Source organism: Meles meles, chromosome 18, assembly GCF_922984935.1.
Source record: "Meles meles chromosome 18, mMelMel3.1 paternal haplotype, whole genome shotgun sequence".
NCBI classification, from domain to species: domain Eukaryota; kingdom Metazoa; phylum Chordata; class Mammalia; order Carnivora; family Mustelidae; genus Meles; species Meles meles.
Genome location: NC_060083.1, coordinates 14,555,041 through 14,573,843, shown reverse-complemented (window position 1 = coordinate 14,573,843; position 18,803 = coordinate 14,555,041). Strand labels below are relative to the sequence as shown.

At 39.8% G+C, this 18,803-nt stretch overlaps 1 protein-coding gene across 1 annotated transcript; it reads right to left on the bottom strand.

Moving 5' to 3' along the window:
- Window positions 1-3,386: 3,386 nt before the first annotated feature.
- On the bottom strand, window positions 3,387-18,269 carry LOC123929092 (60S acidic ribosomal protein P1-like). The gene is made up of 2 exons (XM_045984336.1): window positions 18,131-18,269; window positions 3,387-3,888 (listed from the first exon to the last, which is right to left on the bottom strand). Exon 2 carries the CDS (start codon window positions 3,768-3,770, stop codon window positions 3,426-3,428), a length of 345 nt encoding a protein of 114 aa, XP_045840292.1. The 5' UTR covers window positions 3,771-3,888; window positions 18,131-18,269; the 3' UTR covers window positions 3,387-3,425.
- Between the last annotated feature and the right edge of the window lie 534 nt (window positions 18,270-18,803).

Genomic DNA, 18,803 nt, shown 5'->3' with positions numbered 1-18,803 from the left:
AAAGGAACAGAAGCTATAAAAGAAGTATAAAAAGAAAATTGAAAAGTGAAAAATAAAATCTGAAATAAAAATTTCACCTAACAGGATTAACAACATATTGAAGATAAAGTAAATGAACTTTAAGACAGATAAATAATAAATTAGATAAGAGAGACAATTAGGGGTGCTTGGGTGTCTCAGTGGGTTAAAGCCTCTGCCTTCAGCTCAGGTCATGGTCTCAGGGTCCTGGGATTGAACCCCACATCGGGCTCTCTGCTCAGCAGGGAGCCTGCTTCCTCCTCTCTCTCTCTCTCTCTCTCTCTCTCTCTCTCTCTCTCTCTCTGCCTGCCTCTCCGCCTACTTGTGATCTCTGTCAAATAAATAAATAAAATCTTAAAAAAAGAGAGAGACAATTAAATGCAAAAAATGAACAGACTCAGAAAAACTGCAACAATTGAAGACGGTCTAATATATATGCAGTGATAGTACCAGGAGAAAAAAAAAATTAAAGGACAGAATAAATGGATGAAGAAGTGGGGCTTATGTCTCAAATTTGGTGAAAAACATAAATGTACAAATTCAAGCTCATCAGAACACAAGCATAGTAATTGCAAGGAAAATAGCGTCTACTCACATACAGTCAAATTTACACTTAATTTGAAAGTTTTGAAAGCAGCCAGAGAAAAACAACATATTAAACAACATACAGAAGAACAAAATTTACTTGAGATCAGTCAAGGCAACTCTTCATTCTCTACTGTGTAACACAGAGATGTCAGAAATACGAGAAATCTTGTAGATATTTACTGAACAAATAAGAGATTTATTGAGATGTCTAAATGAGGCTATTAATTATTGAAGTGGGCAAAGGTAGTGGAAAAGACACTATACTTGGGGTAGAAGAGCTCAGTTAAGGTTCACATTGACCAACAAATAGCTGAGATTCTGAACAAGTTCCTAAGACTCTGTAAGTCTAATCTTCTTATCTTTAAAATTAAAATAATTGCTCCACAAGGTCCTTGTGAAGATGACCTAAGATAACGCACTGAAGAGGTGCCTGCGTGGCTCAGTCTGTTAAAGTGGCTGCCTTCAGCTCAGGTGGAATCTCAGGGTCCTGGGAAATGCAAATCCTGCATTTGGATTCCTGCTCAGTGGAGAGGTGGCTTGTCCCTCTCCCTCTGCTCCTACCCCTGCTCCACCCCGCTTGTGTGCCCGCACTCTCTCCCTCTCTCTCCCTCTCAAATAAACAAATGAAATCTTGAAAAAAAGATGATCCAGCATGCCTGGGTGGCTCAGTGAGTTAAGCCTCTGCCTTTGGCTCAGGTCATGATCTCAGGGTCCTGGGATTGAGTCCCGAGTTGGGCTCTCTGCTCGGCAGGGAGCCTGCTTCCTCCTCTCTCTCTTTGCCTGCCTCTCTGCCTACTTGTGATCTCTCTCTGTCAAATAATTAAATAAAATCTTAAAAAAAAATAGATGATCCATGTGAAAATGCCTGTTTTTAACATATAGAAAGTATAATATTTATGATATTCAGCTGAATCTAAATGATGTTTCCTGTTCGAGTATTTCTTACAAAGATACACTGTTTAATTTCTGCAAGGAAAGGCCATAATTTTGGTACAATTTTTCTGTGTCAATAGTTTATGGACTAAAAATAATTGTCCAATATAAAGGCAAATTACCTGTTGACATCTGCAAAATGACTTAAATCTTTAAAATCTTGTCCATATGTCCTCTCACTCCCCAGCATGGTGAGAGAAATTTTACTTTAATGCTTCTAATTATTGATTTTCAACAACTGACCATCCTCCAGAATTTCCTTACATGGACTTTTTAAAATATGTGTTATATTAAGATTTCTAATAAATTGAAATTAGTTTTCCTTAAAATGATTGGAGAATTTTATTTTGCATTTGCCATTCATTCCATCTCATTAAACATCACCATCTAATATCTACCTCCAAATAGCTACTAGTATTTTTTACATTTGTACCACAATAAACTTTGATGGTTTAATAGTTGTAAAAGTATACTGCAATGTTTAGCCGTGCTGCTATTGCATGTATAATCAGGACTTCAGAAAGCATATCAAATGTACACAAATGTACATTTTTTATCTAGCAAGATTCAATTTATCTGAGGTAGGCTGTTTTATATAGAAATATCTCAGGCGCGCCTGCTTGGCTCAGTGAGTTAAAGCCTCTGCTTTTGGCTCAGATCGTGATCCCAAGGTCCTGGGATCGAGTCCCACATCGGGCTCTCTGCTTGGCGGGGAGCGTGCTTCCTCCTCTCCTTCTGCCTGCTTCTCTGGCTACTTGTGATTTCTGTCTGTCAAATAAATAAATAAAATCTTTTTAAAAATCTCAAACATATAGGAATATGTTTTCTTCTTTTATGGATTAATATTTCCAAAAAGAGATACCTTATTTGACAAAGTTTCTGAAACAAACCATGAGCTCCTACAAAACTGAAGTGGTCAAAAAGACAAAATATTGCTAACTCACCAACAATACTATGTTTTTATTCCCTGGAATCTGGAGATTAAGAAAAAAAAATACACTGTACTCTAAGCCATGTTAGGTGGGATTATTATCCTAATACTGTAAAGAAATTTTCATTAAGTCGTGGCTTTTCATGTGTGAAGTACAAGCAGAGAATTACCTTTAGGAGATGGGGGAAAATTGTAACTACTTTTCAAATGTAACCTTGGCATTTTGAAAAGTGCAGTTATGGATCTGTCCTCATGGAGACAAATATTTTACCCTTCATTTCTGCACCAAAATTCAGCACATTATACCCAGGTCTGATCTAGTCTCCATGCTCTCTCTTAGGAAGGTTATATGCTTTTAAAGATATGTCCCGATGAACAGCAAAAATTCACTGAATGTTCTCCACCCTTTTAACTGATACTGACAGTAATCTTCTTTTTGAAACTTCAGGTTTTTCAAGACAAAAATCCATTTTTATGCACTAAAATAGATGATTCAGTCAAAAGAAAAAAGTTTGTGAGAACTTCAAAGCAACCACAATCCCTGGGACTGAGAATGAGACCCTATGGCCCCATTCTCCCAGTAGGACACACTTACAGAAATCACCATCACTGACAAACATCCAGAGTTTGCCTTCATTTTATCCCTTATTAATGAGAAGTGGAAGAAATGTTTAGAGTCACAGAATTCCACCGCTACGTATGTCATTATTTTATTTTTTTCTCCTCTTAACATTGAGATAATCTACACAAAATTGCTTTACCTGGTACCCAAAATATATTAGTTGTCCAGTAATGTGTTCATTTTAGTCTTTTCATTGTTTTGTTTCATTCATTTTTCCCTTTACACCTTGAAAAGATGCTAATTAAGAAATTCTAATCAATACAGTCAAACAGCAGACCTCATGTTTTCTTTTTCAAGAGTTCAGCTTTTTATTGAGCAGCTTATACAAGTGGTTTAGTCAAAAAGACCAAAGCCCATGTCATCATCAGACTCCTCAGATTCTTCTTTCTTTGCTTCCACTTTCTTCTCCTCAGCTGGGGCAGCAGTGGTGGAAGGAGCGGGACCTCCTGCTGGTGCAGCACCAGCTGCGGGGGCAGGTCCACCAGCTCCTCCATTGCAGATGAGGCTCCCAATGTTGACGTTGGCCAGGGCCTTTGCAAACAAGCCGGGCCAGGAGGGTTCAACATTCACACCCGCTGCTTTAATGAGGGCATTGATCTCATCCTCCGGGACCGTCACCTCATCGTCGTGCAAGATGAGGGCCAAGTAGATGCAGGCGAGCTCCAAGACCGAGGCCATGGTGCTGGCGAGTGCTGAGCGGACGCTGCTGGGCGCGGTGCTAGTCCCAGGATGAAGTGAGGGCCTCACCCCAACATGGCCTTAGCTTCCTCGGAAGAACCGAGCACCTTAGCGGCAGCTGAGGAAAAAAGGAGACCTCATGTTTATTATCTGCAGAACTTTCTAAATCCGTAGAACTAAAACAAAACTTTTTAACGAATCTCATTACTGGCATGTTCTTACTGGTAATTTCACACATGTGACTCATCAAATTTTGCCTCTGTGTATGCTGAGGAATAGGAGATCTTAGATTGTTACTATGCCAATGTACTTAAGCATTATCTCTTCTTGTATTTCAATGTTGTTGTCTACCATGCGGTCTGAGACCTGGCCTTTGAAAGCACGGTAGAACTTGCTCTCAATGCAAACACAGTAATTTCACTTCAACACCGGATCACGATATATCTAAACAACAAAATCACATAGTTAACCCAATCTAATTCAGTCACTTACTCATTTCAAGGTTTTATTTTTTCTTAATCGCTTTATATTTTTACTGTCCACATGGAATTTTGCCTTTATGTACCTCCATCTCCAGAGTAGGCATATCAAACATTATGAACACAGTTCACTTACAAAGGCAAAAACTTTCTGATAATTCATCTCATGGATTACAATTAGGTTTTTAACCTAACTGATTTTTCCTCATGGAAAATTTTAACACACAAAATTACATAGTGCATTTGTTTCTTTACTTACTTGTTGTCTCTCTTCTACACTAGAATATCAAGTTTAGGAGGGCAGGGACTATTTCTTTGCTGCTCTATCCTCACTGAATACAGCACGCAGCACATGGCAGATGGACGATAATGATTTGTTGGATGGCTGAGCAGATAAAAAAGCACAGGGAAAGTCTGTCTGTACTTCTTCAACCTTATGGAGGGTCAGAAGTTTACACTATTAGTTGGGACAGGATGGCTCCAATGGAATGGAATTGAGTATTTTGCTTCTCTTAGGTCAGTTAGGCTCTGTGAAAGGACCAGAAGGTTAGGGTGTGGTTAAATCCTCCTGAGGGCTAATATTGTGAAAAACAGAATGCACATGGTTCCCATGAGAACCTGGTAAAGCTTCAAGAGATCAATGTGTGGGGAGTGGGGGGGTCTATGACTGGGTCCCCATGGAGTTTTTGTCTCTTAGACTTGTCCATACTGAGCTTCTAGAAGTTGTCAAAGTTCAGCTTTCCCTACCCCAATACTGCTCCTAGTTTTCTGCCGGTGGATTTTTGCCATAGTAATCTATGATTCTCTGTATTCACCTGTCTTTCCAATTCTAGGGACAGCAGTCTTGCTTGTAAACTCACTTCTCTCAAAGATCTCAGAAGAGCTGTTGACTTTTTAGTTTGTTCACTTTTTTACTTCTTAGAATACAGTGGCGACTTCCCAACTTCTTCTACGGTGGACAAGAAACAGGAAGTCCAAGTATGTGTTCTTCATTCTATTTAAGAAATCTTTGCCAGACAGAAAATCAATTTCTCCTATTCTCTTTTCTAGAAGTTTCATAATTGGGGGTTTATACTTAGGTCTATGACTCAATTTGAGTCTGTTTTTGTGTATGATAGGAGGTAAAATTTGAGATTCATTTTATTACCTGTATGTGCTAGCCTCTATTTTCAGCATAATTTGTTGATCTCTATCCCCACTGAATTGCCAATTGGCTTTATGTATGTGGTTCTATTTTTGGTTTTGTTATTCTGGTCCATTCACTTTTATCTTTTTTTTTCCTTTTAAGATTTAATTTTTAAGTAGTCTCCTTACCCACCCCAGGGCTTGAACTCACAGCCCTGAGATAGTCACATACTCCACCAATTGAGCCAGCCTGGCACCCCTCGTTCAGTTCTGTCTTACCTTTATGCTAATGCTACACTGTCATGATTTTTGACCTGTATAATGAATCTTGAATTTAAGTGGTGTAAATCTCCAAAGTTGTTCCTATTTTTTAAAATCATTTTGGTTATTTTAAGTTCTCTTCATTTCTTCATGTATTTTGAATGTACTTTTCAGTTTCTGTAAGGTGTCTGTTTGGAATTTGATGGAGACTGATTTAATTCATAGATAAATTTGGGGACAATGTACATTTTAACTGATTACTTTGGTCTCTTGGACACTTCTTTGTAAGCTTTGAAGGCAAGGTCTAAAATAGCCTTTACTCTAGGTTAGTTCATTCCTGCTTTTAAAGAAAAAGCATTTTATGTGTCTTTCCTGAACACCCCAGTTATCCTCCCAGGTCTGTGTGATCTCTGAATTATTCAGCACAGAGGTCCTGAGAATTTTCACCTCCTTAGCCTGATGAAGGTTACTCCTTTGTGTGTACAGATTAACATGCACCCACAATTTAAAACGATCCCTCTGCCTACTTCCATCCTTTATAGTATTCTGCCTTGCATGACCAGCTGGCTCAGGCTTCCCCAAAAGTAATTTCTGTTTTCTAAATGCAACAAGACAACACAGTTACCATTGGATTTCTCCTCGCAATGCCATGATCTGGAAAGTGTTTTTAGATAGCAAACGTAGTAACCATGATTTTAACCTCTTTTTTTTTTCCTTGCCTTATGTGTCACACTCCCATGCTGTGTTTTCCAGTTTGTGAAAACAACTCTTTCATTTGGGTTATCAGGTTTTTAATAGCAGAAAGGGATATTTGGCTCCAGTTAGTCTAATCTGGACAAAGCTTGAACTTGTGAATATTTTAAATCAGAATTTTCTTCTCTGCTTTTGCTTATATAATAATACGTATGAACACTGATTTGGATGGAGGCTTTGTAAAATATTGTTATGTGGAACCTTTACTCTTCTGTTTTTTTCCCTTCTTCTTTTACATTTCTCTCCACAGAAACAACTTTTATTGAATCATATGCTTCATGGGACCCCATCGTCATCCTGTTAATGGTGCTATTGCTAGGTACTCTAACGACACCACATCTCGCTAGCTTAGCAGCCTAAATGATTCTTTCTCACTTAGTCATGAGCCAGGCAGACTCTCCGTGGTAAGTCAGGTATCCAAGATCTTTTCATCCATGATGCTGAATTCACAAGCAGAAGAAGAGAACAAAGGGGTGATTATGCACACGGTGTAATGATTAGGCTAAAAGTTCTGTTTTTCATTTCATCATTCAGAACTCACTTACATGGTTGCAATCAACTCATATGGAGTCTAAAAGACACAGTCTTCCATTGTGTTCATAGGAGGCAGTGCTGTGAGTGAATAATGACTCAGTCTTTACCACAAATACTAACTCATGCACAATGTCTCTATTATTTTATTTTATGTTATTTCTCCCTCTCTAGCTCTGATTAGAAGGCCCATTATCAGCCATCATCATAGGCAACTACTCTGGTGGATTTCCTTTGCTATGACTTTTACTCGAAACTTTGAGTTTTATATAATATGTATGTATATATACATACATATGTCTATGTCTATATCTATATCTATATATTTAAATTGTGCTGTGCCTAAGAATTGTTTATACTTAGTAATATGATTTAAAATGCATTTCTGTTGTCATATGTATCTTTATAGAATATAGAGACTTTAAACTTTTAATTATTTAGCATCATAACTTGAGATCCTAATTTAGTAATTATAAGGCAAGGAAAACATTCAATAAAAAAGGACAAATAAATCAAAACACTAAACAGACATAAAATAAAATAAAAACAAAATTAAAAAAAAAAACAAAAAGCAAAAATAAGCTTTCAACAGAACTGAGATTCACAGCCATGATAGAGACACAGTGATATAGTTTTCAAAAATCATAAGAAATATATTAAGAACTGTCATTATTGGGGCACCTGGGTGATCAGTCTTTGCGTTTGGCTCCGGTCATGATCCCGGGGTCCTGGGATTGAGCCCCGCATTGGGCTCTTTGCTCCATGGGGAGCCTTCTTCTCCCTCTCTCCCCTCTCTCTCTGCCTGCCTCTCTTTAAAATTTAAAAAAAAAGGGCACCTGGGTGGCTCAATGGGTTAAGCCCATACCTTTGGCTCGGGTCATGATCTCAGGGTCCTGGGATCGAGTCCCGCATCGGGCTCTCTGCTCGGCAGGGAGCCTGCTTCCTCCTCTCTCTCTCTCTTCCTGACTCTCTACTTGTGATCTCTCTCTGTCAAATAAATAAATAAAAATCTTTTAAAAATTTTTTAATTAAAAAAAATAAGAACTGTCATTATTATTTGTAATCTCAAGAACTCCAAATTCTGCTTATTTCTTCCATTTGTATCTTCCTTTCCCCAAATTATTTTATAGGCATCTGTCTCATCTATTGATCAGAGATCACCACTCTATGTCAGAAATATCCTAATAGAATCTGTATTCCTAATATTTCTAATAATGTTTTCTAAAAATAAAACCAAAAACAAGGTACTCACTAACATCATTTGAGAATCATAAATTTATGACATTTCTCTGTTCACATATGTGCACATACATGTATACTATATACTCATATTCTTAGAAAAACAAGAATATAAAATGCATATACTAATTGAGAAACAAGCCATGAAGATAGTTTAGAAATAAGGAATTGTTCAAATCAATTAAAATTGTAGAGTTTTTCATAAATTTCTATTGCCGTATTAGCAAATTGGAGGTTTTTTGAATGGCTAATTATCTCCTTAGAAAGTATATATCTCTTCTAGCCTCCAAAGGTGACAGACAGGACCAAACCAGGGAATATTAGTAGTTGGATGGTATCAATGAGTTCTGAGTTCCAAGGTTGGAAAGTAAACTAGAGAGCTCCAAATGTGGAATTCCTGAAAAGTCAGAGAAACAAGTTAAACAAGAGAGCAACTGGCAAGGGGTGGAATGCCTTAAAATGTGTCCATTTCATAAATGATGTCTTTAAATATGCAGGTTTTCTAGCGCTGAAAAATTTTCCCTTTTATGCCTAGTATTTTAAAAATTTGTAATCATTGCAAATATTGAACTTCAAAAATGTTGTTATGGGGCCTGTGGGTGGCTTGGTAGGTTAAGCATCTATCTGCCTTTGGCTCAGGTCATGATTTGGGAGTCTTGGGATGGAACCGCATGTAGGGCTCCCTGCTCAAGGAGTCTGCTTCTCCTTCTCCTCTGCCCCTCTCCCTGCTTGTGCTTTTTTTTTTTCTCTCTCTCTCTCAAATAAAATATTTTTACTAAATGGATTTTTTTCCATTTTATTTATTTTTCAACGTAACAGTATTCATTCTTTTTGCACAACACCCAGTGCTCCATGCAAAACGTGCCCTCCCCATTACCCACCACCTGTTCCCCCAACCTCCCACCCCTGACCCTTCAAAACCCTCAGGTTGTTTTTCAGAGTCCATAGTCTCTTATGGTTCGAATACCATTCCAAATTTTTTTTTTAATAAACATATAATGTATTTTTATCCCCAGGGGTACAGGTCTGTGAATCGCCAGGTTTACACACTTCACAGCACTCACGATAGCACCTACCCTCCCAATGTCCATAGCCCCCTCCCCCTCTCCCAATCCCACCTCCCCCCAGCAACCCCCAGTTTGTTTTGTGAGATTAAGAGTCATTTATGGTTTGTCTCCCTCCCAATCCCATCTTGTTTCATTTATTCTTCTCCTATCCCCCAACCCCCCATGTTGCTTCTCCATGTCCTCATATCAGGGAGATCATATGATAGTTGTCTTTCTCCGATTGACTTATTTCACTAAGCATGATACGCTCTAGTTCCATCCACGTCATCGCAAATGGCATGATTTCATTTCTTTTGATGGCTGCATAGTATTCCATTGTGTATATATACCACATCTTCTTTATCCATTCATCTGTTGATGGACATCTAGGTTCTTTCCATAGTTTGGCTATTGTGGACATTGCTGCTATAAACATTCGGGTACACGTGCCCCTTTGGATCACTATGTTTGTATCTTTAGGGTAAATACCCAGTAATGCAATTGCTGGGTCATACGGTAGTTCTATTTTCAACATTTTGAGGAACCTCCATGCTGTTTTCCAGAGTGGTTGCACCAGCTTGCATTCCCACCAACAGTGGAGGAGGGTTCCCCTTTCTCCACATCCTCTCCAGCATCTATCATTTCCTGACTTGTTCATTTTAGCCATTCTGACTGGTGTGAGGTGATATCTCATTGTGGTTTTGATTTGTATTTCCCTGATGCCGAGTGACGTGGAGCACTTTTTCATGTGTCTGTTGGCCATCTGGATGTCTTCTTTGCAGAAATGTCTGTTCATGTCCTCTGCCCATTTCTTGATTGGATTGTTTGGGTGTTGAGTTTGCTAAGTTCCTTATAGCTTTTGGATACTAGCCCTTTATCTGATATGTCGTTTGCAAATATCTTCTCCCATTCTGTCAGTTGTCTTTTGGTTTTGTTAACTGTTTCCTTTGCTGTGCAAAAGCTTTTGATCTTGATGAAATCCCAATAGCTCATTTTTGCCCTTGCTTCCCTTGCCTTTGCCGTTGTTCCTAGGAAGATGTTGCTACGGCTGAGGTCGAAGAGGTTGCTGCCTGCATTCTCCTTAAGGATTTTGATGGATTCCTTTCTCACACTGAGGTCCTTCATCCATTTGGAGTCTATTTTCGTGTGTGGTGTAAGGAAGTGGTCCAATTTCATTTTTCTGCATGTGGCTGTCCAATTTTCCCAGCACCATTTATTGAAGAGGGTGTCTTTTTTCCATTGGACATTCTTTCCTGCTTTGTCGAAGATTAGTTGACCATAGAGTTGAGGGTCGATTTCTGGGCTCTCTATTCTGTTCCACTGATCTATGTGTCTGTTTTTCTGCCAGTACCATGCTGTCTTGATGATGACAGCTTTGTAATAGAGCTTGAAGTCCGGAATTGTGATGCCACCAACTTTGGCTTTGTTCTTCAATATTCCTTTGGCTATTCGAGGTCTTTTCTGGTTCCATATAAATTTGAGGATTATTTGTTCCATTTCTTTGAAAAAAATGGATGGTATTTTGATAGGGATTGCATTAAATGTGTAGATTGCTTTAGGTAGCATAGACATTTTCACAATATTTATTCTTCCAATCCAGGAGCATGGAACATTTTTCCATTTTTTTGTGTCTTCCTCAATTTCTTTCATGAGTACTTTATAATTTTCTGTGTATAGATTCTTAATCTCTTTGGTTAGGTTTATTCCTAGGTATCTTATAGTTTTGGGTACAATTGTAAATGGGATTGACTCCTTAATTTCTCTTTCTTCAGTCTTGTTGGTGTACAGAAATGCAACTGATTTCTGTGCATTGATTTTATATCCTGACACTTTACTGAATTCCTGTACAAGTTCTAGCAGTTTTGGAGTGGAGTCTTTTGGGTTTTCCACATATAGTATCATATCATCTGCGAAGAGTGATAGTTTGACTTCTTCTTTACCGATTTGGATGCCTTTAATTTCTTCTTGTTGTCTGATTGCTGAGGCTAGGACTTCTAGTACTATGTTGAATAGCAGTGGTGATAATGGACATCCCTGCCGTGTTCCTGACCTTCACGGAAAAGCTTTCAGTTTTTCTCCATTGAGAATGATATTTGCGATGGGTTTTTCATGGATGGCTTTGATAATATTGAGGTATGTGCCCTCTATCCCTACACTTTGAAGAGTTTTGATCAGGAAGGGATGCTGTACTTTGTCAAATGCTTTTTCAGCATCTATGGAGAGTATCATATGGTTCTTGTTCTTTCTTTTATTAAGGTGTTCTATCACATTGATTGATTTGCGGATGTTGAACCAACCCTGCAGCCCTGGAATAAATCCCACTTGATCGTGGTGAATAATCCTTTTAATGTACTGTTGAATCCTATTGGCTAGTATTTTGGCGAGAATTTTTGCGTCTGTGTTCATCAAGGATATTGGTCTGTAGTTCTCTTTTTTGGTGGGATCCTTGTCTGGTTTTGGGATCAAGGTGATGCTGGCCTCATAAAATGAGTTTGGAAGTTTTCCTTCCGTTTCTATTTTTTGGAACAGTTTCAGGAGAATAGGAATGAGTTCTTCTTTAAATGTTTGGTAGAATTTCCCTGGGAAGCCGTCTGGCCCTGGGCTTTTGTTTGTTTGGAGATTTTTGATGACTGTTTCAATCTCCTTACTGGTTATGGGCCTGTTCAGGTTTTCTATTTCTTCCTGGTTCAGTTGTGGTGTTTATATGTCTCTAGGAATGCATCCATTTCTTCCAGATTGTCCAATTTGGTGGCGTAGAGTTGCTCATAGTATGTTCTTAGAATTGTCTGTATTTCTTTGGTGTTAGTTGTGATCTCTCCTCTTTCATTCATGATTTTATTGATTTGGGTCCTTTCTCTTTTCTTTTTGATGAGTCTGGCCAGGCATTTATCAGTCTTATTGATTCTTTCAAAGAAACAGCTCCTAGTTTCATTGATTTTTTTCTATTTTTTTGGGGGGGGTTTCTATTTCATTGATTTCTGCTCTGATCTTTATGATTTCTCTTCTCCTGCTGGGTTTAGGGTTTCTTTCTTCAGCTCCTTTATGTGTAGGGTTAGGTTGTGTACTTGAGACCTTTCTTGTTTCTTGAGAAAGGCTTGTACCGCTATATATTTTCCTCTCAGGACTGCCTTTGCTGTGTCCCACAGATTTTGAACTGTTGTGTTTTCATTATCATTTGTTTCCATGATTTTTTTTTTCAATTCTTCTTTAATTTCCTGGTTAACCCATTCATTCTTTAGAAGGATGCTGTTTAGTCTCCATGTATTTGGGTTCTTTCCAGCTTTCGTCTTGTGATTGAGTTCTAGCTTCAGAGCATTGTGGTCTGAAAATATGCAGGGAATAATCCCAATCTTTTGATACCGGTTGAGACCTGATTTGTGACCCAGGATGTGATCTATTCTGGAGAAGGTTCCATGTGCACTAGAGAAGAACGTGTATTCTGTTGCTTTGGGATGAAATGTTCTGAATATATCTGTGATGTCCATCTGGTCCAGTGTGTCATTTAAGGCCTTTATTTCCTTGTTGATCTTTGGCTTGGATGATCTGTCCATTTCAGTGAGGGGAGTGTTCAAGTCCCCTACTATTATTGTATTATTATTGATGTGTTTCTTTGATTTTGTTCTTAATTGGTTGATATAGTTGGCTGCTCCCACGTTAGGGGCATAGATATTTAAAATTGTTAGATCTTCTTGTTGGACAGACCCTTTGATTAGGATATAGTGTCCTTCCTCATCTCTTATTATAGTCTTTGGCTTAAAATCTAATTGATCTGATATAAGGATTGCCACCCCCAGCTTTCTTCTGATGCCCATTAGCGTGGTAAATTGTTTTCCACCCCCTCATTTTAAATCTGGAGGTGTCTTCGCGTCTAAAATGAGTTTCTTGTAGGCAACATACTGATGGGTTTTATTTTTTTATCCATTCTGATAACCTGTGTCTTTTGATTGGGGCATTTAGCCCATTAACATTCAGGGTAACTATTGAGAGATATGAATTTAGTGCCATTATTAGCCTGTAAGGTGACTGTTACTGTATATTGTCTCTGTACCTTTCTGATCTACTACTTTTAGGCTCTCTCTTTGCTTAGAGGACCCCTTTTAATATTTCCTGTAGAGCTGGTTTGGTGTTTGCAAATTCTTTCAGTTTTTGTTTGTCCTGGAAGCTTTTTATCTCTCCTTCTATTTTCAATGATAGCCTAGCTGGATAGAGTATTCTTGGCTGCATGTTTTTCTCGTTTAGTGCTCTGAATATATCATGCCAGCTCTTTCTGGCCTGCCAGGTCTCTGTGGATAAGTCTGCTGCCAATCTAATATTTTTACCATTGTATGTTACAGACTTCTTTTCTCGTGCTGCTCTCAGGATTTTCTCTTTGTCACTAAGACTTGTAAATTTTACTATTAGGTGACGGGGTGTGGACCTATTCTTGTTGACTTTGAGGGGGGTTCTCTGCATCTCCTGGATTTTGATGCTTGTTCCCTTTGCCATATTAGGGAAATTCTCTCCAATGATTCTCTCCAATAGACCTTCTGCTCCCCTCTCTGTTTCTTCTTCTTCTGGAATCCCAATTATTCTAATGTTGTTTCGTCTTATGGTGTCACTTATCTCTCGAATTCTCCCCTCATGGTCCAATAGCTGTTTGTCCCTCTTTTGCTCGGCTTCCTTATTCTCTGTCATTTGGCCTTCTATATCACTAATTCTTTCTTCTGCCTCATTGATCCTAGCAGTGAGAGCCTCCATTTTTGATTGCACCTCATTAATAGCTTTTTTGATTTCAACTTGGTTAGATTTTAGTTCTTTAATTTCTCCAGAAAGGGCTTTAATATCTCCAGAGAGGGTTTCTCTAATATCTTCCATGCCTTTTTCGAGCCCGGCTAGAATGTTCAGAATCGTCATTCTGAACTCTTGATCTGACATATTACCAATGTCTGTGTTGATTAGGTCCCTAGCCTTCGGTACTGTCTCTTGTTCTTTTGTTTGTGGTGATTTTTCCGCCTTGTCATTTTGTCCAGATAAGAGGATATGAAGGAGCAAATAAACTACTAAAAGGGTGGCAAAGACCCCAGAAAAATGTGCTGTAACCAAATCAGAAGAGACCCCTAATTGTGGGGGGGGCGAGAAAGGGGATAAAAACAGGTTCTGAAAAAAAAAAAGGAATAAAAAAGAAAAAAATTTAAAAAATAAAAAATATAAAAAAGAAAGAAAAATATATATATTTAGATGAACTAGTCAAAAAACGTTAAAAAAGAAAAGGGTAAAAGTTTTAAAAAATTTAGCAGAAGAAGAAAGAAGAAAAAAGAAAAAAAACTTGAAAAAAGAAAAAAAAAATTGAAGTAGCCGCAAGACTAAAGAATCATGGGGAGAAAGCCATGAGTTCCGTGCTTTGCTTTCTCCTCCTCTGGAATTGCTCTGCTGTCTTAGGAATTGAACCTGCTTTCTCCTTGATAGATGAACTTCGTCCTGGCTGGATATTTTGTTATCTTCTGGGGGAGGGGTCTGTTGTAGTGACTCTCAAGTGTCTTTGCCCGAGGCGGGATTGCACCGCCCTTTTTATCTCTCCTTCTATTTTCAATGATAGCCTAGCTGGATAGAGTATTCTTGGCTGCATGTTTTTCTCGTTTAGTGCTCTGAATATATCATGCCAACTCTTTCTGGCCTGCCAGGTCTAAGTAATTAATCGAACTTAGTAATCGGCTGGACTAAGTAATCGGCTCGGGTTTGCTTTTGGGAGCTTCTGTTCCCTGAACGCTTTCTGTAGAGTTCCGGAGGACGGGAATGAAAATGGCAGCCTCCCAGTCTCTGGCCCGGAGGAGCCGAGAGCCTGGGGCCCCACTCCTCAGTGCGCCCCCAGAAGACAGCACCCAATCACTCCCGTATCCCCAGCCTCTAGCCACGCTCCGAGCTCACCCAGCCCGCGACCAGTTCAAGGTAACCCCGAGCTGAGAGTTCAGTCCTCGGCTCTGTCTCTGCAGCCGGCTTCTCCGTTCCAATACCTGCGAGCTCTCCGACACTCTGACACCCCCGATCCTTCTGTGACCCTGCGGGGCCTGGGGCCACGCTGACCCCGCGTGGGCTTCACCCTGGTTTAGCCTCTGGAGCAATGTCCCTCAGTGGAACAGACTTCTAAAAGTCCTGATTTTGTGCTCCGTTGCTCTGCCGCTTGCCGGGAGCCAGCCCCTCCCCCCGCAGTCTATCTTCCCGTCCTTTTAGATTCACTACTCTGCCAGTCCTACCTTTCAGAAAGTGGTTGATTTTCTGTTTCTAGAGTTGCTGTTCTTCTTCTCTTCGCTCTCCCATTGGATTTGTCGGTGTTTGCAATGTTTAGATAAGCTATCGAGCTGATCTCCTGTTACCTGATGTAGTCTCAGGCTGCTACTTCTCCCTCAAATAAAATATTTTTAAAACGTTATTACATCTATCAAGATACATTTTTTAAGTGCAGTGACACATTGCCTGATATTGGAATGCTAAATCATCCTTGAATACTTGGGTAAGATCTTTCTTTCATGTCATGTGTTACTGTCATGTATTTTACAGGGTAACTGTACTATTGAATTTATATTATGTTCCTGACCTTTTCCTTTATGATGAGTTTTTTGATTACCTTTACACTGTTGGACTGATTTCATTGCATGGGCTATCTCAAATCCATTTCTGTTTTGCTGCTATGTTTTGAGAGTTCTTTACACATTCTGGTTACTAACACTTGGTCAGATACGTGGTTTGCAAATATTTTCTCAGTCTTGGTTTCAGGCTCTCAGAGTCCCTTTCACAGAGCCTGGATTCTTAAGTTTGGTGAATTCCAGCTGATCCGTTCCTTTACATGAATCACACTTGGAGTGTCAAGTCTAAACTCTCTTTGCTTAGCCCCACAGTCCACATATTTTTATTAGAATTTTTCCTTTAAAGTTGTATAATTTTACCTTTTACCTTTAAGTATGTGACCCATCCGGAGTTCCCGTTTGTACAAGTTGTGGGTAGGATGAGTGGTTTTAAACAGAGACGCTGGATGTAGACTTCGAGTTATATTATAAAGCTGTAGGAACCAAAACAGTCTGGTCCTGGCACAAAAACAGACACATAGACCAATAGAACAGAAGAGAAAACCCAGAAATACACCTACAACTACGTGTTCTGTCAATCTTTGACAGAGGAGAAAAGAATGTCCAAGAGGAAAAAGACAGTCTCTTCAACAAATGGTGTTGGGAAAACTTTACTGCTACACACAAAGCAATGAAACTGGACCATTTCCATACACCATACACAAAAGTAAACTCAAAATGGATTAAAGACCAAAATGTGAGACCTGAGACCATAAATATCCTGTAAGAGAGCACAGGCAGTAACTTCTTTGACATCAGCCATAGGAACTTCTTTCTAGATATGTCTCCTGAAGCAGGAGAAACAAAAACAAAAATGGAGTATTGGGACATCATCGAAATCTTCTGCATGGGGAAGGAATCAACAAAACTAAAAGGCAACCTACTGAATGGGATAAGATATTTGTAAACAACAAATCCGATAAAGGGTTAGCATTCAAACTCTATAAAGAACTGGTACAAGTCAACAGCCCCTAAAAAACAAATAATCCAATTAAAAAATGGGCAGAAGACTCGAACAGACGTTTTGCCAGAGAAGACATCCAGATGGACAGCAGACACATGAAAAGATGCTCACCATCACTCATTATCAAGGAAATACAAAGCAAAACAACGAGATACCACGTCACATGCATCAGAATGGCTGAAACCAGCAAGACAAGAAACAAGTGTTGGTGAGGATGGGGAGAAAGGGGAGTCCTCCTGCACTGTTGGAGGAAATGCAAATTGGTGCAGCCACTCTGAAAAACAATATGCAGTTTCCTCAAAAATTTAAAAATAGTTACCCTCTGATCTAGGAATCACACTACTTGCGTATTTACCCAAACAATAGAAAAACACTAATTTGAATGCGACCCACTCACCCCTGTGATGACTGTAGTATTCTTTAAAATTTACAGTGCCAAACGGTGAATGCAACCCAAGTGTCCATCGAGAGAGGAATGGATCAGAAGATGGGACATATATATATACAACGGAATATTATTCAGCCACAAAAATGAAATCTTGCCATTCACAATGGCATGGCTACAACTAGAGAATATAATGCTAAGTGAAATAAGTCAGAGAAAGACAAATACCATATGATTTACTCATGTAGAATTTAGGAAACAGAACAAATGAGCAAAGCGGGGGAGAGAGAGAGGCAAACCAAGAAACAGTCTTAGCTATAGAGAACAAATTGATGGTGAGCAGAGCAGGAGTTGGTGGGGGGGATGGTTGAAATAGGTGACGGGGAGCAAGAAGGACACGTGTCCTGATGAGCACTGGGTGATGTAAGGAATTACTGAATCACGTATTTTATACCTGGAACTTAACTATACTGGAATTAAAATAAAGTATAAAAAATAAAAATAAACGATACTGCATAAAGCTCCCTAGATCTTTCCGCCATATGAGATTATAAGGGAAGTCTGCGACTCAGAAGAGGGCCCTCATCCAACCATGTCAGTGCCCTGACCTTGGACTTCTAGCCTCCAGAAATGGGAGAAATGAATTTCTGTTGTTTTAAAGTCACCCAGTCTCTAGTCACTTGTCACAGCTGACTGAGTTGGACTGCTCATAAAACAGAACACACACAGTACTGCATTGTATGGACACACCAGAGATTCATCTGGCTCCTCTGAATGACTATTATTTTTCCCCAACTTTTTGTTCCTGAAACAAGGAATGCTGAAATCAATATTCTTAGAACATCCATATATACCTGAATGCTCCCCACACCTATTTACTGTCTGCTGACTTTCCTTGTGGTTTATGCAAAGGTAAACTGTATTTACTCAGGTGGTCAAGTTGATCGATTATATTTCCTTTATGGATTCTGGACTTACTTTTATGCTTCCTAAGACCTTGTCCACTCCAACGTCATACACTGAAATTGATCCATCCACGTTTTTGACCAGAACTTTCATGGTTTCAGTTTCACAGGCAGGCCCACTGGACCCCCATGGAATCTTCTCTGTCCACCCTGGAGATGGAGGAGCACCGCTGTTGCTCTGGGAAGCTGGGGTAGGGCATGGGGGTTTCTGGCGTCTCTGGGAAACTTTGATGTTTTCCTCTGGCACAGGAGACGCCAAGAGTCGGCCGCCTTCTCCTTGGCAGTCCCGGGCAGGCAAAGGCGGTTTCAGGACACCTCTTGGATAAAAACGTCAAAGCCCTTCTTCTGCGTTTGGAGTCACAGGGTGCCAGGCCTGCCGATCCCGCTGGCCCTGTACTCTGAGCCAGGCTATCCCGGTCCACAACCGGCGCCCTATGCCCTCCTCGCGCTGGGAAGTGGGATCCCAGCCAGACCGGATTCGATCCAACCTGCAGCAGCCGCCTGCGCACCCCGCGGGCTTGCGTCCCTGGTGCACAGCCCGCACTTTTGGCCTGTTGTCTGGCGCCACCTGGCGTAGCCGTCATAGTGTGCCTCCAGAGCAAGGGATGGGATTTGGCTGCAGTCCGCGAAGCAGCGTTCCGGAAAGCCCACGGTGCTCCCAGAATCTCCTCGCAGGGCCGGGTGTC